Source organism: Eubalaena glacialis, chromosome 3 (assembly GCF_028564815.1).
Source record: "Eubalaena glacialis isolate mEubGla1 chromosome 3, mEubGla1.1.hap2.+ XY, whole genome shotgun sequence".
NCBI classification, from domain to species: Eukaryota; Metazoa; Chordata; class Mammalia; order Artiodactyla; family Balaenidae; genus Eubalaena; species Eubalaena glacialis.
In genome coordinates, this window is record NC_083718.1 from 170,906,399 (window position 1) to 170,928,284 (window position 21,886).

At 53.9% G+C, this 21,886-nt stretch overlaps 1 protein-coding gene across 1 annotated transcript; it reads left to right on the plus strand.

Moving 5' to 3' along the window:
* The first annotated feature begins 6,324 nt into the window (after window positions 1-6,324).
* MATN1 (matrilin 1) lies at window positions 6,325-14,277 on the plus strand. The gene is made up of 8 exons (XM_061186882.1): window positions 6,325-6,415; window positions 8,134-8,480; window positions 9,586-9,808; window positions 10,854-10,979; window positions 11,443-11,859; window positions 12,426-12,578; window positions 13,460-13,540; window positions 14,228-14,277. The coding sequence occupies exons 1-8, from the start codon at window positions 6,325-6,327 to the stop codon at window positions 14,275-14,277; spliced, it is 1,488 nt and encodes a 495-aa protein (XP_061042865.1).
* The last annotated feature ends 7,609 nt before the right edge of the window (window positions 14,278-21,886 follow it).

Sequence of the window (21,886 nt, forward strand, 5' to 3'; positions counted from 1 at the left end):
ATTTTTAATTTTTTGAGGAACCGTCATCCTATTTTACGTAGTGGCTGAAATGACTTACATTTCCCCCAACAGGGAAACGGGGAACAAGGATTCCCTTTTCTCCACATTCGCACCGATGCTTGTTTTACCTTGTCTTTTTAATGATGGCCATTTTAACAAGTGTGAGGAGATGTCTTGTGGTTTGATTTGCATTTCTCTGATAGTGATGTTGAGCATCTTTTCATGTATCTGTTGGCCATTTGGATGTCTTCTTTGAAAAAATGTGTATTTACTTCCTCTGTCCATTCTAGAATCAGATTTTTTTTTGAAGTAGACTTGATTTACAATATTGTGTTAATATTATTCCCTGTGTTACACGGTAAATCCTTGTTGTTTATCTATTTTATATATAGTCGTGTGTATCTTTTAATCCCATACTCCTAATCCCTCCCCCCGCCCCTCCCTTTCCCCTTTGGTAGTCATAAGTTTGTTTTCTATGATTGTGAGTCTGTTTCTGTCTTGTAGATTCACTTGTATTATAAAAACGTTGTATTTCCTTGTCAATCCCCTGTCCTCCTCCCTCCCTCCCCTTGTTCTATGCCCATATATACCACCGGGTGGGCAGAATTCTAAGAAGCCTCCCATGACCTATGACCTTGTCTAGTTCTCTCCCCTCGAGTGTGGACAGAGCCTGGGACTCTGATGGGACAGTCACTCCTGGGACTGGGTCATGTTAGCTGGTAAGTTGACTTTGAGAAAGGGAGATTATTCTGGGTGAAACTGACCTGATCAGTTGATCCCTTAAAAGGGACTGAGCTCTTCAGAAAGAGGGGGTTTGGCGTGGGAGAGATGTGACGCGTGAGAGGCCTTGGGGGAGAGCACATGACAAGGACAGTCGGGTGACCCCTGGTTGCTGAGTGGCCCCTGGGTAGCAGCCTGCAAGCGGAGGTGGGGTGGGAGTTCAGTCTGACAGCCGCAAGGAAATGAATTCTTCCAACCACCGTGTGAGCTTGAAAGAGGATCCTCAGCTCCAGAAAAGAACAAGGCCCAGCCTTGATTACAGCTTGATTTCAGCCTTGCGAGGCACTGAGCAGAGAACCCAGACTTCTGACCTTCAGGAACCATGAGGAGCTATATTTGTGCTGTGTTTAAGCTGCTAAGTTTGTGGAAATTTGTTACATAGCAATGGAAAAAGAATGTAGCACCCCTTCCCGATTTGGAGGAAGTTTTATTTTTCGTCCTTCAACGTCTAAGTGACGGCAGCACCGACAATCCTGCATGTCTGAAGTCTTGGTCAGGGTGGATCCAGAGTTTTGAAAGATGAAACAGGTAAGCCAACCATTGTTTACACAACCTCAAGTGGTCTTCGCAGGTCTCCAGAGGCTCTGTTTTGAGGCTGAGGGGACAACAGCAGGGATTTCAGGCAACACAAAGGGAAGTTAGGTACCTTAGAAATTGGGAGAGAAAATATATTCTGTTCTGCGAGCCAGAGCATTATATTAAATTCAGAGCTCACATTTTTAGGAGGGGGAGAGACAAATTGAAATGCCACTGGGAGCTGGCACCACACTGGTAATGGGCTGAAATCCATGTGTTGTAAAGGATGGTTGCAGGCTGTAGGGACGTTTTCATTAGGGAAGAATCAACTTAGTGGGGGTGTGCCCATGATCATCAGGTAGGTGAACATGGTATACCGGGAGACTGGCTCGCTCTCAGAGCTGGATGGAAAATACTTTGGGGAGCATCAAGCTCCCTGTCCGAGAGGCCGAACACCATAGGCTGGACAACAGCTTTCCAGAGAGAGACTTTATGTTTCCTATGGGAGGTTGGGTGAGATCGGTGGTTTAGTTACATCAGAACCACCCGGAGAGCTTAGAAATACAGAATCACTGGGTCTGGGAAGGATCCTGGGAATCTGCATTTTCTTTTGAACCACCTTAACCAAACTATCGACAGTTTGGGGGTAACCGAAGGAAGTATAAAACAGAGAGTGACTTGCAGATGCATTTGAATGAGGATTCTGCTTAGTGTCCCACAGATCCTAGCTGCCCTTGGGGTCCTGTAGGGGCATCTCCCTTCCTGGCCCTCCCCTTCCCCACCTGTTGGGGTCCTGTTCTTCCCGAACCCCAGGACGACCCCAAAGCTTTGCCTTCGCTTAGCTTCAGTTCCCCCCAAAGCAGATCCTGAGACATGGACTTGGGTACAGGTTGTTTATTTGGGAGGTGGTCCCAGGAAGTACAGTGAGAGGGGAAGTGAGGCAGACAAGGGATAAAAGCCAATAAAAATGTGCAGTGAGAGAAGACTGAGGGGGGAGTGACTCATTCTGTGGCAGAGAAGAGAGGGGGATGGTGGGGGGAGGGAGAGACACTGGCAACGGCCTGAAAAAGGTGTCAAGAAACAGATTTTGAAGGACCTTAAATGTCCAGCTAAATTTGAATTTTCATCTAGAGGTGATATAAGGCCAACAGAAGCTGTTTTTCCTTGGGAAGCGTGATAGAGCATGTCCTGCTCACTAGACACCCACATCCCACCCCTGGAGTCATTCCATCCCCAGGTGGAGTCAGGTGACGTGTGCTCTTTTTCTCTCTCTTGTTCGTGTGTCTGGAGACAAAGGATGTGGAAATGATGGGCTACCAAGATAGAGGCAGCTGTGGGGAGGGCCTGTCTAGCACTGGGCTGTGTCACGAGAGAGAAACAGACCCTTGTGTCGAGCCATTGTGATCCGAGGGCTTGCTTGTTGCTGTAACTTGGCCTATTCTATGCTGATTAATACAAGAAGGCATTGTGAAAGCAGTAAGCATGGATAGGGCACTCAACACCTTTCCTTCTCCACCATCCTCTGAAATTGGCATTGAGATCCCAACTTTATAGACATAGAACTGAAGAGCAGAAAAGTGAGGGGATTCACCTGATGTCAACACAGCTGGCAGGTGACAGAACAGGGGCTCACACCCAGCTCTGTCTGATTCCAAAACTTTTTCACTTCATAGGATTCCTCAATGTCTGGCATGAGCACCACTGACAGAAAGCAAGATAATTTCGGTGATATGTGGAAGAAAAAGTTAAGTTTAATTAGTTTTGAATTTATTTGAAGGCATATTGGAATAAGTATGTAATTGGTACATCAAACCAGTGATTTCATGGCTGTTGTTTCAAATAAGAAAGAGGAGAAATTTTTGTCCAAAAGTGAGTTGGTTTAATGTTAGAAAAATTAATTACAAAAATAGTAAAGGTATATGTGGATCCAGCAAACGGTGATGATGGTTTGGAAGGACTAAGGAGACAGGCAGCCCTGAACTGCGTTGCATCGAGAGATACCCAGGTTTGCTCTTCAGGAAAAGAACTGAGCTTCGGGCACAGGACGGGGAGTCCTGTGTGCTTTCGCCTGACCCACACTCTGCCCAGGGGCCTCTCAATGGATCACAAACGCTCTCTCTTGGATAAAACACTAAAGTCTTTAAGTTTCTGGAAACCCGAGGTGTGTGAAAACAAGGAGAGGGAACAGGGGGAGCCCTTCACGGCTGCCTGTCTGTCTCGGGAGCAGCCTTGATGAAGGCCCCTCAACGCGGTTTTTCTCCTTGGCTAATACCGGACACACTGTTCCCGATTTTGATTCCTGGGGTAAAATGTTTCACATTTTAAAAACACAAATATTTATTTTCTTTCCTCAATGTCTATACTCAACTTCCAGGTCTCCTCCCCACCAAGCCCCCACTCCCACTATGGAATGTTAAAGCTGCCCCTTTGGGGGGAACCCATCTCTGTTCCCGAAAACTTACCTGTAGCATGTTTCTGTGGCTCTGCTAATGAGCGAAGTGACACAGAAAAGGCGCTTCTGTTCTTCTGAGGAGTCCATAGACCTGCCATTCAGCGACAGAGCTGAAAGAGCTGTTTCATGGGCCCAGCTGCTGCCCCGGCCAAGAGGGCTTTGTACCCTGAGCTCCGGACACAGCTCTGTCCACTGGGGAGAGGGGTGGTGGGCTAGGAGACTCCAGCTCACGTTCTCCTCGTCCACCTTCAGCAGGGGAGTGGGGGTGGGCACCGTGCCTCTCGCGCCATTGGTCACCATCACCTACCCCAGCCTGACCTTTGATGGTTAACATGGAAATGGACCCAGTTCGTCATTACTTCCTTCTTTTAATTCATTTCTTCATTTGCTCACCAGATACCCTGTGATAGGCACCAAGCTGGGTCTGGGGGGTTCACTGGTGATGAGACAGACAAGCCCCCTGCTGGGAGGGAGCTGACATCCTCTGGGGCAAGGGTGGGGGTGGGGACCAGGTACCACATTCATAACACAATTTGGGGAAGTGATAAGGCCCACAATGACCACACACTGTGGCATCTCTGGAAAAGAGAATTAGACTCTCAAGTTGCAGAGAAGAAAAGAAATCCATTTCAACTGGTTTTTGGAACTGGGGAGGGCTGTGAATTGTGAAAAAATAAAACGAAAATGGGAAAAGTCAGAGGGAAATGCTTTTAACTTCCTTGTTCTCTAAATAGGGGCAAAGGGGAATGAGACCTGATTTCTAAGTTTGGCTCTACCCCTAAACAGGCTGGGTGGCTTCAGGCAAGTCATGAACCCCTCTGAGCCTCAGTTTCCTCATCTGACAAATGGGCTAATATAGTTGGATCTGCTGACCTCACCGGTTTGTCGGGGGAACAAAGGAGACAGAGTGATAGAGCGAGTGACTGTGCCGTGTCACACGTGGAAGGGATTGTTATCATCATCACTGCTGAAGATTGTGACAATATTTGTTGGATCAGCTGTGCCCGGCAATCACTTTTTAAAAAGCATCTGTACACTTCCTTTTATTGAGGTATAATTTATACAGAGTGAAGTCACAGGTCTTAAGTATTAGCGATTATACCCCCCAAAAGATGAGAATCCTTCAGTCCCCAATCTCCACTTCCGTCCTCTCATCGACTCCTCACATGGTTCCAGTGAGGTAGGCAAGCCAAGAGCTACCATTCCCTTATCATCTTGTATGGCAACAAGCTGAGGCTCAGAGAGGCTAAGTCACCAGCTCCAGGTCACCCAGCTGGTGAGCAGCAGAAGTGAATTTGAACGTGGTTCTCTCAGTTGGCCAAGCCCATGCTCTCTCTGCTCTATCCCATCAACTACTGGACCCAGATGCAATGGTGGGGACCCTTCCTGGTTATACTCCTTTACTTACGAGCCTTATTTTTGCCTCCTCTGTGCAGACCCTGGGCTGGTCCCAGATGCAGAGATGAATCAATCAGACACTTACCCACTCATGGATGAAATGGTCAAGGCACAGAAGCACAGGGAGGGGGTCCTAACCCCAGGGGAGCTAGGGGAGAGGTGGGCATGGAGAAGGCCCCTCAACTAAGCTTCACCCGTGCAAGCAGGGTGGCTGAGAATACCGCCTTGGGGCCCTTTCCTGGCACTGACACTGAGCTGCACTTTAGACAAGTTACTTCAAAACTGTTTTTCAGTTCCTCACCTGGGAAGTGGGAGTAATAATATTGGTTGCCTCACAGGGTTGTCAAGAGAATTCAGTGAGATGGTTCATATAAGTCTGCTCTTCCAATCAACCCCTCCTGGCATTGACTGGAAGAGCAGATTTATATGAACCCAGTTTCCAGATGAGGAATCTGAGGCACAGAGAGGTGAAGTAACCTGCCTACAGTCACACAGGCAGTACAAAGCCAATCCAGGTCACCTGGCTCCTAAGTCTGAGTTTTCAACCATCTTCCCTACTGCCGCTCACATACTAGGGGCTCGGGTACATGTTCCCTCCGATATGACCTTGCAAGATGGTTAGGCAGAGAGTGATCGGGAGGAAAGGGCATTATGGGTAGATGGTTCTGCATATACAAAGGCTTGAGGAGAGCTCAGAATCCAGGCGCGGCTGGAGAGCAGGGCGTGTGTGGAGAGGCAGCAGACGGCCGAGGCTGGAGACGGGGAGACTGGGGTTGGAACGGTAGGGGCGAGAAAAGCGTGGCTGCGGGATGAGGGTGCGGGCAGTGCTGGGGCGTGAGGCCGTTGGACTCAGGTCTCCCTGGGCATGGAGTGGCAACTTCGGGCCAGCGCAGGCTCCGGGCCCTGGAGGAGCCACCCTCCACCCACCCGAGATTTCCTGGATTCCAGCTGCAGCTCCTGCAGGCAAAGGAGCCCTTGTGGTCAGAGGGGCCTCCGGAGCCCAGGCCGGGCGGCTCCCTCCCTCCCTGGCACACACACCTCCATTCAGCCCAGCCCCGCCCCCCGGAGGGGGCCGCTCCACGTCAGTGGGGGGCCGTCTGGGCAGGCAGCGAGCTTGATAAGACCTGGCCCCCACTGGTCCCCACCACTGTGCCGATCCTGCCTGCGCTGCCAGAACCATGAGGGTACTCTGTGGCCCCTGCCTCGTGCTCTGCGGCCTGCTGCTTCTCCAGGTCCCACGCATACCTGGCCTTGCGCCCCTGTCCAGAGGTGAGGGGGCCCATGTGAGGTGGGGGACACTGGGCACCGAGACAGACAGAGGCTAAGTGGGATCCAGGATGGGGAGAGGGGCAGGGAGGCAGGGGTGGCCTGCAGGCTGACCCAGGAGCAGCCAGAGATGGTGGCAGTCACAAGGACTAGGGCAGGGTGACCCTGTCTTTTCTTTCCAGGGACATGAGTGGGGTTCTCTGAGCCTCTCTCTGGGCTTTGCAGCTCCCAGGCTGTCCTCAGGGACCACGCAAACTGCAGGGACCTCGGTCTTCTGGGTCACCGAGGGCAGACACTACCCAGAGAGCCTGCTGACATCTGGGGCTGCACCAGGCCCAGGGCTGAGCTCACGGCTCTCCAATGAGTGCAGACGTGGGGGTGGCCAAGACGACATTCCCCCTTCCACCAGCCCTTCCAGCAGATTCCCGATTGGCCTCTCCATGAGCTGTACCCCTCTGAGTTTCAGCCTTGGACACAGAATCCTAGAATGCCCAACTCCTCCTGTACAGATGGGGAAAAAGAGGCCAGAGAGGAGAGGCCCCGTCTAAGACCACAGAGCGAAAGCCTCAGAGCCTCTGGGCTCCTGATCCACTGACAGTTCCCTCACCCTCTCTGGGCCTCAGATTACCCATTTGTAGCCTCAGCTAGTGGAGACTGGGGAGCCAGCTGCAAGGTGATTTCTGAGGTCCCTTGAGGACCTCTGATGCCCGGGCCTAGGGCACTGTGGCTGGGGGCTGGGACAGTCCCGCGCACCTTGCCTTTCCTGATTCTTCTTCCTGCATCCCTGTTTGGGAGCGGCTCAGACTCAGTGTGGGACAGAGGGGGCGGGCCTTTGTACTAAGTCCCACCAGGCTGCAGGTCCAGGCCAGTGATAACATCAGGCATTAGGCCTATTCTTCCCTCCAGACAGATGAGAAAAGTGAAGCTTCAGAGGTGCAATGATCTGCCCAGGGCCACAGAGTGGCTGAGCTGGGCTTCGGACCCCTGTCTACCTCGCTTGGGCTCTGTGTACCACCCAGCACATGGTGCTGCCTCCCAGGCTGTCTGGGAAGACATTGCTCCTTGGGGGTGTGTCTTGGGGGCCCGCTTGGTCAGGCTGCCAAGGTGGCCACTAGGAACTCCTGCCTTTTTTCCTGCTGTTGGACACCAGCTGGCAGATCGACACAAACTGGGTCCACTTTGCTGATTTGCTTTAATGCTCAGATGAAAGAGGCCATGTTGACAGGTGCTGCGTTGGCCTTCAAGGCTGTGCCCACCCGAGGGCCCACCCTCAGGGCCCTCCTGCCCAGCCAGGGGAAAGAGCTGCCCCTTGTTTGCGGTAGCCACTCTGGGCTGAAACCTGAGACATGAAGGCTGTCTTCTCCTTTGCTGCCCTCTGAACACCCTGTGTGCCCAGCCCTGTGCTGGCACCCTACGTGCCCTTTTGCTTGTCCTCAAAGGATCCCGTAAGGAAGGGACCACCTGCTCATTGTACAGAAAGGAAACTGAGGCTCAGAGAGGTGAGGGCACCATTCGAGCCTCTGTCTTTCCCACGGGCTCAGCAACCTCTGGCAAGTTGCTTGCTCCAGTGTCCCCACGCTGATGATAGGACCCAGCCAGACTGGTTCATGTCTGCTCTACTCTGCCTGAGGCCTCAGGTCCAGACCTAAGTAGCTGCTGGTGTGCCGCTCCTTTGTCTTGAGTGTCTCTGGTCCATCCTCCTGACCTTTGCCGCCTCCCAGGGCACCTCTGCCGGACCCGGCCCATAGACCTGGTGTTCGTCGTCGACAGCTCACGCAGCGTGCGGCCAGTGGAGTTTGAGAAGGTGAAGGTGTTCCTATCCCAGGTCATCGAGTCACTGGACGTGGGGCCCAATGCCACCCGCGTGGGCGTGGTCAACTACGCCAGCTCCGTGAAGCAGGAGTTCCCGCTGCGGGCCCACGGTTCCAAGGCCATGCTGCTGCAGGCCGTGCGCCGCATCCAGCCGCTGTCCACGGGCACCATGACGGGCCTGGCCATCCAGTTCGCCATCACCAAGGCCTTAAGCGATGCTGAGGGCGGTCGCCCCAGCTCGCCGGACATCAGCAAGGTGGGGACTCACGGGAATGTGGCAGCATGTGACAGTGAAGAGCTAGGTTTTCAGTGCCAGGAGCCTAGGTCTCTGGAGGGGAAGAGATTGTGCAAAGCTGCTCCCCAGGGGCCCCAGAGTAATGATGTTAAAAATAATGCTGCCCCTTCTGGGCTTCTTACCATGAATCGTCTCATGGGGGCCTCACCACACCTCCTTTATCCAGATGAAAGAAGAGGGGCTCAGGAAGGTGAGCTGTGACTCATGGAGCTGCATTTCTAACCCAGGCCTGTCAGGTCACCAAGACCCAACCCAAGGGGTTGGGCATCTGGGCCAGGGGTGGGGACTCAGGAATCAGAAGCAGACCCAGGTCAGAAGGAGACAAGCAGCTAAGGGGGCTGGATGCCGAGTCTCAGCCTCCAGCAGAGCTGTGAGGACCCAACTTCAGGTAGGCTCAGGCAGGGGGTGATGAGGGCCAGGCTCAGCACCAGGGTCCCATCCTGTTGCCCTTTCTGGGGTACAGCACACAGGGGCCTTGTGGGAGGGGAAGAGTGTTTTCCTCTTAGGAAAGGGCAGGTAGTATCTTGGGGAATGGAGGGAGAAAAGGCAGCATCTTCTTTCATTCCTTGGGCATCAATGTGGGAACAGCCTCCTTCCCAGGGCATACGGGAGAAAATGTCCAGACCGGAGGAAAAACTGCCATTCCGTAGCCTCTGCCTCCCTCTGGTGGCCAAAGGGTAGAACTGTACGGTGTTGAGCACAGGTTTGGCCCGGCTGTCAGAGGCCCTCGTTTGACACGCGAGACGAGGTTCTGCCCTCAGGCGGTCATGCCCGAGGGAGGAGACACCCAGTCAGATGAGAGAACAGCTCGGCCACGTCTCTCAGAGAAAACCTGTTGCCTCTTCCGCTATCCAGGTTCTTCTCCCTAGGCCCAAACCCTGGTGTTGGTGAGGGGCCAGATCCACCTGCTGCCGACTAGCTGTGTGACCCGGGCTAGCCACTCCGCCCTTCTGGGTCAACCTCCTCTTATGCCAACCATCCTGGGGGTTTACTGGAGGGCCAAGCGGCCCACCCAGCGTGGGGAGGGAGGCCGGGTCCTCACACACGCCCCGCGTGTGTATCGCAGGTGGTCATCGTGGTGACGGACGGGAGGCCCCAGGACAGCGTGCGGGACGTGTCTGCGCGGGCCCGGGCCAGTGGCATCGAGCTGTTCGCCATCGGCGTAGGCCGCGTGGACAAGGCCACGCTGCAGCAGATCGCCAGCGAGCCGCAGGACGAGCACGTCGACTACGTGGAGAGCTACAGCGTCATCGAGAAGCTTTCCAAGAAGTTCCAGGAGGCCTTCTGCTGTGCGCGGGGCGGGGGATGGACCAGGCTGGGAGTGGTGCTGGGGGAGTGAGGTGTGGGGGGCGGGTACCGGTGTCTGGGCGGGGCCAGAAAAGGGGCGTGGCTGAGAGCGGCAGCGTGGGGGCGGGGCCTGGGCTGGAGGTGCCCTATACGGGGGCAGGGACTGAGATAGAGCCAACATTGGGGGCGGGGCCAGGGCTCAGAGCCGCCTGATCTGGGGGCTGTCCCCTGCCTGGGGTTAAGGGAGTTGGGGAAAGGCGATACCAAAAAGAAGTCCTTTTCGTGGTAGAGTACTGGCAGGGACCAAGGAGGGGCCAGAAACCAGTAAGGGGAGGGCCTAAAAAAACCTGTGCTATTTGGACGTGGGGGGGCGGTGGGGGGGGGAGTGTGTGTGTGTGGGGGCGGGGGGTAGAGGGGGTGGAGGTGTGTGGGGTGTGTGGGGTGTGTGGGGTATTGGGGTGCCAGAGTCTTCTGCGATGTGGAAGGGTCTGAGGGGCCTGGGCATTGGGCAGGAGAAAATTCAGAGTCTTTTGCAGATGAGAGGTGGGCCTGTTGGGGGGGGTCTTTGGCATGGGACTAGTCAGAAGGTGAGTAGGAGGAGGCGGGGCCGGTGCAAGGACTTTTCCCTGTTCGGGAAGCGGGCCTAGGAAGAGCATGAATCTGACTGTGAGAATTCGAGGAAGTAATGCACAGTACAGTGCTCAATACGTGGTATCTAACAAGTATTTGTTGAGCATCTTCTATGTGCTGTGTTCACTGCTGCATGTGTTGTTCTAGACACTTGGAATACAAGAGTGAACAAATGGGATTAAAGGCCCCACCCCTTTGGCCTATACATTTTTAGCAGGAAGTTTTAGTTTATTATCAGCAATATCACCTTCTCCGGGGATGTCAGCACTGCTGCAGTGATTCTGGCCCTGGGCTGAGGGTCTGGGACCCCATCCAGTCAGGGGCCTCAATTTCCCTGGGTGTGTTGAGCGGCCATCCTTGCTGAGATGTCCGAGGCCCTGTGACCGTGAGATTCTGAGTCTCCTCTTGTCCCCACAGTGGTGTCAGACCTGTGTGCCACAGGCGACCATGACTGTGAGCAGGTGTGCCTCAGCTCCCCGGGCTCCTACACCTGCGCCTGCCGCGAGGGCTTCACCCTGAACAGTGATGGCAAGACCTGCAATGGTCAGTGGGCTGGACACAGGCAAGCCTGGGGAGGGTGGCGGGCAGGGGACGGGGCCTTGGCCCCTCCCCAGGAAGCCCACCTGAGCCTCTCTGTACTTGGCCTCTGGACCAATCTGCAATAGATGCCTTCTAGCTTGTGGTGTCAGCAGAAGTTCTCTTCTCACTACTGTCCCTCCTTCTGTCACAGTGGATGGTAGGTTTAGTATGGTGGAAGGAGTTACATAGTCTTGAGTTCACATCTTGGTGCCACTACTTCTGAGCTGTGTGATTTAACAGCTTTTAGAGCTTCGGGTTTCAATGCTGTAAAATGGGGGCCAGGAACTTAGGCTTCGCAGAGGAAGTTTTGAGGACCAAATGGGATGATCCTCCATACAGATCTTGGGTGTGGTGTGTACCCAGCCAGTGGCTGGGATGAATGACTATGAACTTAAGCATCACTTCCCTGCCTTCCTACCCTCCCCAGTCTGCAGCGGTGGAGGTGGCAGTTCGGCTACTGACCTGGTTTTCCTCATTGATGGATCCAAGAGTGTGCGGCCAGAGAACTTTGAGCTGGTGAAGAAGTTCATCAACCAGATTGTGGACACGCTGGATGTGTCGGACAAGCTGGCCCAAGTGGGGCTGGTGCAGTACTCAAGCTCTGTGCGCCAGGAGTTCCCGCTGGGCCGCTTCCATACCAAGAAGGACATCAAGGCAGCCGTGCGGAACATGTCCTACATGGAGAAGGGCACCATGACCGGGGCTGCCCTCAAGTACCTCATCGACAATTCCTTCAGTGTGTCCAGCGGGGCCAGGCCTGGTGCCCAGAAGGTGGGCATTGTCTTCACTGATGGTCGGAGCCAGGACTACATTAATGATGCTGCCAAGAAAGCCAAGGACCTTGGTAGGTGCTGTCTGGACCCTGAACACCACCAGTGGCCAGGGGTACACATGGAACAGCTCAACTATAGTTTATCTTATGTCTGTTCTGATGAGTGCCCTAAACCCAGATTCAGTGTGAATGAGGAGGAATTGGTTTGTCTAGCTCTTTCTTATACTGATGAGAAAACTGAGGTCCCAGAAAAGTAAGTGGCTGGCTTGATGTTCCTTTGGTAGATGGGGCTTGGAACTTTTCTAGTTGAATGTTCCCAAGAACATACCAACTGTTGGCAGGCAACCCCACTTCGGGACAAGCCTGAGTTTTATCACCTATTAGATGAGAATAATAATAACCACCAGATGGATGGTTATGAGGGTTACATGAGATTGCAAAGTTCCCAGTATGGTCAGTACAAGTCTGATATATGGTAGAAGCTCAGCAAATGTTGATTTCCTCAGTCATTGTACCTGCAATTCCAGCATCTGCCACCAGGAGGTGTCTGCTGTTGATTGCCTGGGGATTCCCCAGGAGGCTCAGCTATGGCTGCCTGTCCCCATGGCCACTGCTACTCATCTTGTTCCTCTTGGCAGGCTTTAAGATGTTTGCTGTGGGTGTGGGCAACGCTGTGGAGGATGAGCTGAGGGAAATTGCCTCGGAGCCCGTGGCAGAGCACTATTTCTACACGGCTGACTTCAAGACCATCAACCAGATTGGCAAGAAGTTGCAGAAGAAGATCTGCGTGGGTGAGTGAGGCCAAAACTTGTGTTGATGGGAGGAGCAAGTGGGGCTCTGGGAGGGGTGTGTGTGTGTGTGTGTGTGTGTGTGTGTGTGTAACCATCCTGGACTGGATGTGGGTTGGGAAAACGGGAGCTGGGGTGGCACCATGAGTTGGCAGAATCAGGAGGAAGGCTGGCCAGTCAGACTGTAACAGCCAGCAACTGTATATTGAATGCTCTTACACATGTGGCACTTTTCTCAGTGCTCTCCAAATATGAATCATTTAATCCTATTTGGTAGGAATATTGTTATCTCCATTTTACAGACAGGAAAACCAAGGTCAGAGGGGTGGAACCACTTAATAACTGGAGGAGCGAGGATTTGAACCGTGCTTCCTCCCCTGATCCTCCCTGGTGACCTCGCCAGCTGGTTCCCCGTGGTAAAGAGTATGGATTCCAGAGCCAGACACGCCTGGGTTTGCATGTTTGTTCTGACACTAACTAGCTGTTGGCCATGGGCAAGTTGTTTTCCTTCTCAAGTTCTTCATTTGTAAAATGGGGTTAATGACTTCAACCCCAAAGAATTGGGGTGAGGAATCACCAAGATGACCTAGAGGCCCCTGATGACAGTGTCCTATGCATAGGAGGTGACCAGCGTGGGGATGCTAATACCGGAGTTCTTTATCAGGGCTTTGAGGGAGCAGGAAGACATTCAGGGGTCGCCCCCTCCATCATTCCTAGGAGCTCTGTCTTAAGAATTTCACGTGTCTCTCTGCCTTCTTGCATCTCCTAGGCCCCACACTCCCCCAAGACACCCTAGTCCTGGCCCTGGGCAGTGACCATCCGCCTTCCCGGCAGGCAACTGCTCACCATCCTCTTTCTCTTTCCCCACTTTCTGTCCACCCCAGAGGAAGACCTGTGTGCCTGTGAGTCCATCGTGAAATTCCAGACCAAAGTGGAGGGGCTGCTGCAGGCCCTGACCAGGAAACATATCCTTTCCCAGAGGCTGCTGCAGGGAGGGGGAGGGGGAGGGGGGGAGGGGGAGGGGGTAGGGGTGGGGGGAGGGGAGGGGAGGGGAGGGGAGGGGAGGGGAGGGGAGGGGAGGGGAGGGGAGGGCCCTGTGGGGAGAGGAGAAAGCTGTGCCCCTTGTGTGGTGTGATCGGGGTAGGCTCCTCCTTGCCTGCCTCCTGCTGAAGACGGGCTGGATCCTGGCCAGGTAGGCTGGCCCCGGCTTTGATACTGACCCTGCCAAAGCAAAGGCAGGAACCAAGCTCTAGACTGGACACACACAGAGTCCTGGACACGCTCAGGAAAACATGGTGCCCATGGTCTTCCAGTGCTCAAGCTCTCGGTGACATGACTACCCACCAGTCTCCACTCAGATGGGGCTGGACCCCTCACAGCTCCCCTGGCTCAGGCAGGACTAGGTGGGGACCCAGCAGGCCTAAACCTGCAACTGGACAGGGCTGGGCTTTCTGGGCTCACTGTAACTGCTTGCTTGTTTTTGGAAAGCACCATTCTGAGGGCTGTGGATGGATAAGTTTTGACACTGGGGAGAACACACGCTATGAGGGGGAAGTGAGAGAAAGTCCTGGAAGGGGGGCCCGGAGTGCAGGTGCCACCCCGTCACTGCCCTGCTCTGGCCAACCTGCACATCTCCTTAACTCCCAGTCCACTGGAAGCTGTGAGTAAGCGGCTGGCCATCCTGGAGAACAGAATCGTCTAAGGCTACCTGTCCCCCACGACCTCTCCATCTCCCTGCCCCCAGTGCAGCTCACAGAGCCCAGTGTGTGTCCCCTAGAGCCTGAGTTTAGTCTAGCTTTGCCATTTCAGCGAGGGGGGCTTGGGAAGGGTGGGGCCCTGGGGCGGCACTGGGTCTCTCCCTCTCCCACCCTGCGAGCCTGGGGGGAGTGCGTGTTTGAGTGTGTGTGCAGGGAGTGTGTGCATGTTTGGGAGTGTGTGTATGAGTGTGTGTGTGTGTGTGTGCCTGAGGCTGGGTGTGTGTCTGAGAGCATGAGTGAGAACACAGAGGTGAGTGTGGGAGGAACTGCGTTTGCATTTTTTTAATCTAAAGCTTAATATATTCCCATATTTTTTAGTTCACCCTTTCTTGACTGAGAGTGCTGTAATCTCTTTTCTAATTTCTCTATTCCCCTTCGAAAAACCATTAAATGTGACTTAACTTAAGCACTGAATGGGGCCAGTGGCAGTGTGGTTATTTGGGGAGCAGGAAGAAGGACCGTGAGGGTGGTGGGTGATGGGGATGGTCGCAGGATGGCAACAGTGGTGGTAACAGGGATGACGGCCACTGCTCCCAACCTGGCTCACGTTTGTTCTGCCTTTTCAGTTACAAATTCCTTGATGAGGTCTCATTTCATCCTCCTAGCAACCTTACCCAGAACAGACTTGAGTCGTCCCCATTTTACAGATGGGAAAGCTGAGTTCCTGAGTGATAAGATGACTTGCTCAGCAGTGAGTCAGTTGGAGAGACAGGGCTTGAATCCAGGACTGTGAGACATCAAAAGAAAAAGGCACCAGATAGGGCCATCCACCATTCATTCATTCATTCATTTGTTCATGCAGACAGCAAACACAGAGCACGTGCCCTGTGTCAGGCGGTGGGGAGATGGTGGCCTATGGGACAGATACTCTCCCATTTCTTAAGGGACTTCAGTTGAGCAGGGCGCCCTGTCACCCTCAACCCAGCTGGAGGAAAAGAGAGATGGTTTGGATTGTACCAGGACCCCTGGGGTGAGTGTGTGTGTGCATGCATGGTGAGGTTGGTGAGGAGCCTGGGCTGGCCCATCGCCCCCTGCCCGGCCCCTCACCCCCTTGGAGTCTTCTCTGTTGCTTCCTGGTGCGTCAGCAGCCTCGGTGCCACCCCCAACACAGACAGCTGCAGCCCCTGCCTCAAGGACAGCGCAGTCTTTGACCCCCATGTCCCCCTGACCCTGTCCCAAGCCCCTCTGGAGTCTCAATCCTGCGCCTCCCAGAGGGGGAGCTTGGCTGATTTTCGGAACCCACTCTGGTTTAATGGAGCATTTTTAGCGTAAGAACTAGATTCACACTTGAGAGCATGTAAAAGGCTTTTATAAGAAGCTCAGACCATCCTGATGTATCTTCCTTAGAGGCAGTTCAAGGAGGTAGAATAACACCACCAGCAACACCCAGGAGCCAACCTGGGAGTTGGTAAAACAGCACAACCTCATAAGAGCAACGTAAAAGTCACACAACTGTGCACAGCTTTCACCCAGCCCTTTCTCTGTGCCAGGCTCTGGATGAGGGGTTTTTCTGCTGTCCAAAGAGGCACCTTGTCACAGCCCCTGTGGCAATTGCTCAGCCCACACTTCCTGTCTTCTGAGATTATCCCCACTACCGGCCCCCCTACCCCACCCTACCCCTCCATGGGGGAGGGGTATCAGGGCCATGTGGATGCAGGGTAACCCTGCCTCCTGGACTCAGCTGATTGGTTAAAGGGGGTCACATGACCCAAGTTGGGCCAATCAGTGTCCCTCTTCTGGGAATTTGGACCTGAGGACCCTAGGTGCCTGGCTGCTGGTGCTGGAGCTGGGAAGTCTCTCACTTCTTCCAGATGTGCTGATGGCTTTCTAGTCCAAGGCTGTTTCAGTGACATTGCTGTGTAAAAATCCACCCCAAAACTTAGTGGCTGAAACAACCACCTGTTAATGTGCGATTCTGTGGTTGACCGGGCTCAGTCGGGTGGCTCTTCTGCTCTGCCTGGTGTTGGCTGGGGCTGCCGTGGTCTGGGTCCTAACCAGGCTAGAGTGTGTCCTGCTCACATGACTGCTGCCTTGGTGAAGACAGTAGCCAGACTGGGTCCCTGACTTTGTCTCCGTCTCTGTCTCTCTCTCCATGTAGTCTCAGGGCCTTACTTTCTCCATGCAGAGGTCTCCAGCAGGGGAACTGGACTTCTTACATGGCAGCTCAGGGCTTCCAGAAGCTTCTGAGGCCCCAAATTGGCGCTGCATGTCTTTCAGCATATTTTGTTGGTCAAAGCAGTTATAGCCCAGCTCAGATTCAAGGGGTGGGAGATAAACTTCACCTCTCCTCCATGAGGGGAGGGTGACAAGGAATTTGTGGCCATCTTTAATCTACCACCTGGGGTCATTAACTGGTCCCCCCCTGGGCCTGGCTACACTCCCTGCCTGGCCATGCATGAGACACCCAGGAAACCTCAGCAACGTTAAACATGGTCAAGTCAGTTTCTGTTTCAGGCAACGCAAAAGCACTGACTTGGCTGTCTCCTCACCTGTATTTTCCCCCACCCATGTGTGGGCTTGGTGTCCTGGTTCTCAGCTTTCAATCCTGGGAAGTGGCTGGAGCATCCTGGCTTCTAGCTCCTCAGCTGCCTGGTAACTTGGCAGGGCCTTTCACCTGAGTCCCGCAGGCTGCATGCCTGGAAAAGAACTACTGGCCCCACCCCAAGGGGGGTTGCAGGGGGTGACTGAGGAGCGAATGGGAAGCACTCAGCACAGCGCCCACCCACACTTTGCATCCAGAGTGGAGCTGGCATCAGTGGTGCCATCTGGGGGATGGTTTCCTGGCCTCAGGGACACACCCACGCCTGTCAGTCCCTCAACACCGCCTTTGCTCCCATCCTGTACTGATGTCCCTCGGGATGCTGCAGCCACCTGGCGTCCAGTGGCTGTACCACCTGGGGCACCTGTTACCTGCTGGGAGGCCACCCCAGAGGGTGTACCACAGCTCCCTGTAAGCCTCCTGCTCCTCAGCAGGGAGCTCGGCCGCTCTGTGTCATGGCAACAGGTGCCCATCCCCTGGCCCCTCCAGGAGGCCAAGATGAGGACAGCCTTCCCTCTGCTTCGAGCAGCGCCAGCCTGAGTGCCAGGGCTCAGGAGGCAAGGCGGGAAGGGTATACAAGCCTGCAGACTTCTGGGGACAGCAGCCAGCTCCATCACATGGTCACATGGCAAACGTTTGTACTGCACCAATGCCTGGCCCTCTTCTGGGCACTAGAGATAGAGGAGAGAACAAAATAGACCGAGGTCCCTGTGTTCATGTGCTAACGTTCCAGCCTCACGTATTTCTTTCTCTGTGAGCCTGGGAAAGTCATCCCACCTCCCTGCGGGCCTTAGTTCTTCATCTGTTGAATGGAGAGATGATCCAGAAACAAGGAGTAGATGAGGAGAAATCTCCAAAGAAGTGTGTGGTGTGCCCTCAAAGATCAAAAGCTGTCGACACTTCTTTGATGAAGTCAAAGAAACAAAGCTAGCCAAGTGCCCGGGGGCACCTGTCTGGCCTGGCAGAGACCAAGCATCCGGCCTCGAGTTTCCAGGAAATTTCCCACAGGAAGGTGATAGCAGAGGGGTGAGCAGCCTTGTCTTTGGAGTCACACAGCCCTGGTATGAGTCCCTTACGGCCCCCTTGCCTTGAACAAACTCCTTCACCCTCTGACCTCAGCTTCCTCAGCAGTAAAAGGGCAACAGCACCATCCTTGCAGTGGTCATCACCTAGACAGACAGAGGGCTTGACATGAGTGTGGCCAGCCCCACGGGGCTCCCTGGAGGAGACAGCAGAGGGGGAGTTGCAGGGAGCAGGAGGGCTGGATCTGCAGGGGAAATCTGGAAAGTGAGGTGTGTGGGGAGGGAGCTGAAAAGGGGCACGTGGCTGGGGGCGGGGAAGGGAGCCGTGAGTCAGGCTGTGAGGCTCCAGGGACAGTTCTGGTCTGATTCCTCCCTCCTTCCCTATCTTCTTTCCTTCCTTCCGCGTTTATTAAGCATCACCAAAGGCCAAAACATACACCAGGCACTAGGGACAAAATGCTTACAGTCTGATGGGGCAGACAGACATTGGATAGAAAGGTGCAGTGAGAGCTCGGCTGTGATAACAGGATGGAGGAATTAGGGTGTCGACAAAAATAATCAATAAACAATCCATAATAAGAATAGAAAAGAGTTTTATTTGAGCCAAACTGAGGACTATAGCCCAGAAGACAGCCTCTCAGATTACTCTGTGGAACTTCTCTGGAGAAGCATGATTTTCAGCACAGTTTTATATCTTCTTAGAACAAAGAACATTAAACAAGTTGGGGGTACATTCCTTCAAGGTTTCAAAAAAACAGACCTGCACGTCCACAGCGAGTCAGCGTGGCCTTGGCATCTGGGAGAGGAGTCTTAACATCGAAGGAGGACCGGCACTGGGGTCCCAGGAAGAGAGGCATTTGATCTTTACTTTTCACATGGACATCCTTTACTTCTGGTCAACATGCCCTTTTCTTTAATAATTAAAGCAGATGTACAATATTTGATAAACCAGAATGACTTCCCCAAACCTCAATATGTGAAAGTTTGTTTGATCAAGGGTGTGCCCCAGGGGCTTGTAACAGACAGTAATCAAGCCGTGCAGAGGTAGGGAGGCATCCTGGAAGGTGGACCTAAGCATGGATCTGAAGCTGGTTTAAGAGGAAGGTGAAGGGAGGGGGTGGTGGAGAAGAGCACGTCAAGGGGAGGGAGCAGCACGTGCAAGGGCCCTGAGGCAGGAATGCATGCGGTCCTCTGAGGGTCTGCATGCAGCTCTATGTGGCAGGGAGCAGCCAGGAGCAGCAAGGAGGTCCAAGACCAGATTGGGCAGGGGCTTCATCTGCGGTGTGATGTGAAGCTGTGGAAGGGTTTTAAGTAAGGAGGTGAAAGGACCAGATTTCCCAGTTAGCAATAAGACGAATGTTTCTTCCATAAACCCTTGGATGGAGTGTAAGGCAGGCTGTGAAGAGGACTCAGCTGGGATGGGCAGGGACCAGACATCCATGTCACACCCCCAAGCAGGGGCTGTGACCTTGAGGCTGGCCCTGCTGGGTCAGGTGCGGGCAGCTGACCCGCCTGTCAGGGTGCGGCAGTGAGACCCGGGCTGGTTCAAACCCTTACTTGCAGGGAGAGTTGAGAAACTACTCCTGAGGGTGGCACTGAGGGCCCCGATGAAGCCGTCCAATGACCCCAGGAGGCAGCATTAGTGGGATGCACGTTCCATGTGATGGGACTTGTCCGAGTCAGTGGAAGAGCTGATTCCTCGGTTTACCTGATGCTAAGGGCTTTCTCAATAACAGCCCGTACTTAGCTCTGCTGCTGTGATTATGGATGTCAAGCCGGGGGCACCCAGTAGGTACTCAGCAGACCCTAGTGGCCTCTCTCGCCCCTCCCCCACCCCCAGGCAGTCTGCAGGCTCTCATTCCGGCAGAGGGTGGACCTGGTCCTGCAAGAGCCTGAGGCTGGACCTCGGAGAGCAGAGGGGGCAGGGTTGGACCCCAAAGGTGGGGACTGGTGGGGGCCAGGTAGGGAGTAAGGGCCTCTTCCAGGCAGGCTGGGGTTGGAGAAGGTGGCGACCACGGAGAATGCACAGAGCCCAGTGCCAGGGAAGGGCCACAGAGTGAAGGCTGGGGGAGGCCACAGCTCAGAGGCTAGAACAGGTGGGCCTGAGGCTGCAGTTGGGCCTCCTGCCTGGTCAGGCCCCAGTCCAGGTTGAGCTGAGGTGGGTTGGTGATCTAGGGTCTCTGGGGCTGAACCTTAGGGTTTTCCAGGAAAGCAACAAACCGAGCGGTGTGTGGGCCCAGGACACAGGCATTTCTGCGGGGGGGTGGGGGGGGTGGGTGGGGAGAGCTGCTTCCTGTTTCTAGCACTCCTGCCTGAGGGATTCCATGACAGGAGGGAGAGTAAGACACAGCTGGCGGGAGAAACAGCGTGATCAACCACCCGAAGACCGGACCACAGGCACCGTGGGTCAGAATGGGGTGAGTTAGGGCTCCTGGCTGCAAGTGACAGAAACTCCACACCAAGCAGCTTAAGCCTGAGAAGGGAGTTGATGGGATCTGGTGACTGAAGGTGCTGGGGGATAGCGCTGGACTCAGGCCTCCGTCTCCCTCCACTCTTGACTCTGGTTTCCACCATGACGGCCTCAGGCCCAGGCTGGTCCTCTCCTCCAGAAGGCCCCACAGCTCCACGCTGACACCCTGTCAACTCTAAGGGTGTGGACATTCCCGTAATTCAGTCCCCTTGGCTCTGACTGGGTCCTGTGCTCATCCTTGAGCAATCACTGTGGCCAGGGGGATGAAAGGCTGTGACTGGCCAGGCTTGGGGGCTCTGCCTATCACTGGGTGATGGGTAGAGCCAGCTGCACGGGATTCTCTAGGTCTGAGAAGACTGATCAGTGGTTCTTCAGGGGGAGGGGTTGTTAGATGAGCTCTTAAGGGACCACGTCGTCAGTCTCCAAGGAAGGCAGGGGCTGGCATCCTGGGATCTTTCAAACCCAAACTCCTACTGCTAGCTCATCTCAATTCTGCCCACAGCTACTCCAGGTCCCCGTGCCATTCCCCCTTTCCATGTGATTTCCCCATATCTCTCTGCTTTCAGTTCGATTAACAGAAGGTTATAAACGAGTCCCCGAAAGAAGGAAAACTGCATCTCCCCAGGGCAGCTGCGGTCTTTTGGCAGACGGCAAGTTACTTTGTAACCGATATTTTTGTGTTTTTGATTTTTGTATAGATAAACAGGACTAAACTAATTAAGATTTTTTTTCTTTCTTTCTTTCCTCAGGTCTTGGAGGACAATGGGAGTCTCTTGGCCCCTAAGTGAATTGGTTACCAGGTTTCAATAAAGGGGTTTGTCTTTGTAATTACAGTTTATTAATGGATTTACAAGGGAGGGAAGATGGCAAAGTCCGCTAAGGGGTTTGTTTTGCATTTCTCCTCTTTTAATTACATGATTTTCTCCTGAACCAATGCACTGTGAAATATGGCAGGGGGTGGGGAAGTCCCAGCACCCCATCTGTTCCAGATGCAATTGCAGTTAATACAGGAGGAGGCAGGAGGTGCTCAGAGGCTACTGGGGCGTGGCTCCCTCCTCTCAGAGCTGCTGCGTGGTGGGGTGGGGGGAGAGGAGGAGGGGAGGGGGCTTGGCTACCATCAGGGTATGTTGACCTGGGGGAGGGCACAGCTCTGCCCACGGGGGCATGGCAACCTTTGCATGCTTGGGGTCAGAATCAGATTTAGTTCACCCACTGAGTTACCTTTTTTGGATTATCCACTGGGTGCTTGGTATGATAATATACACACAATTTCTAATTCAAACTTCTTAGTGATCTTTTTAATATCAATACTTTTCTTTTTTCACGAATGGGGAAATCAAGGTTGCCAGATATAAAGCGTCACCCAGCCGGTAAGTGGCAGGGCTGGGATTTGAACTCTGGAATCTCCAGCTCCAAAGTTAGGGCTTTGTCCAGGACCTTCCCTCTCTGAGGTTCAGGCTCACTAGGATGAAAGGGGGTTCTAGTCCTTTCTCCACACTGCAGGTTAACTGGCTTTCCTGCCT

Coding starts and splice junctions, on each gene's coding strand:
- MATN1 (XM_061186882.1), top strand. CDS start 6,325: ATGAGGGTACTCTGTGGCCCCTGCCTCGTGCTCTGCGGCCTGCTGCTT. Junction 8,481..9,585: donor GCTCGCCGGACATCAGCAAG/GTGGGGACTCAC, acceptor TGTGTATCGCAG/GTGGTCATCGTGGTGACGGA. Junction 9,809..10,853: donor GTTCCAGGAGGCCTTCTGCT/GTGCGCGGGGCG, acceptor TTGTCCCCACAG/TGGTGTCAGACCTGTGTGCC.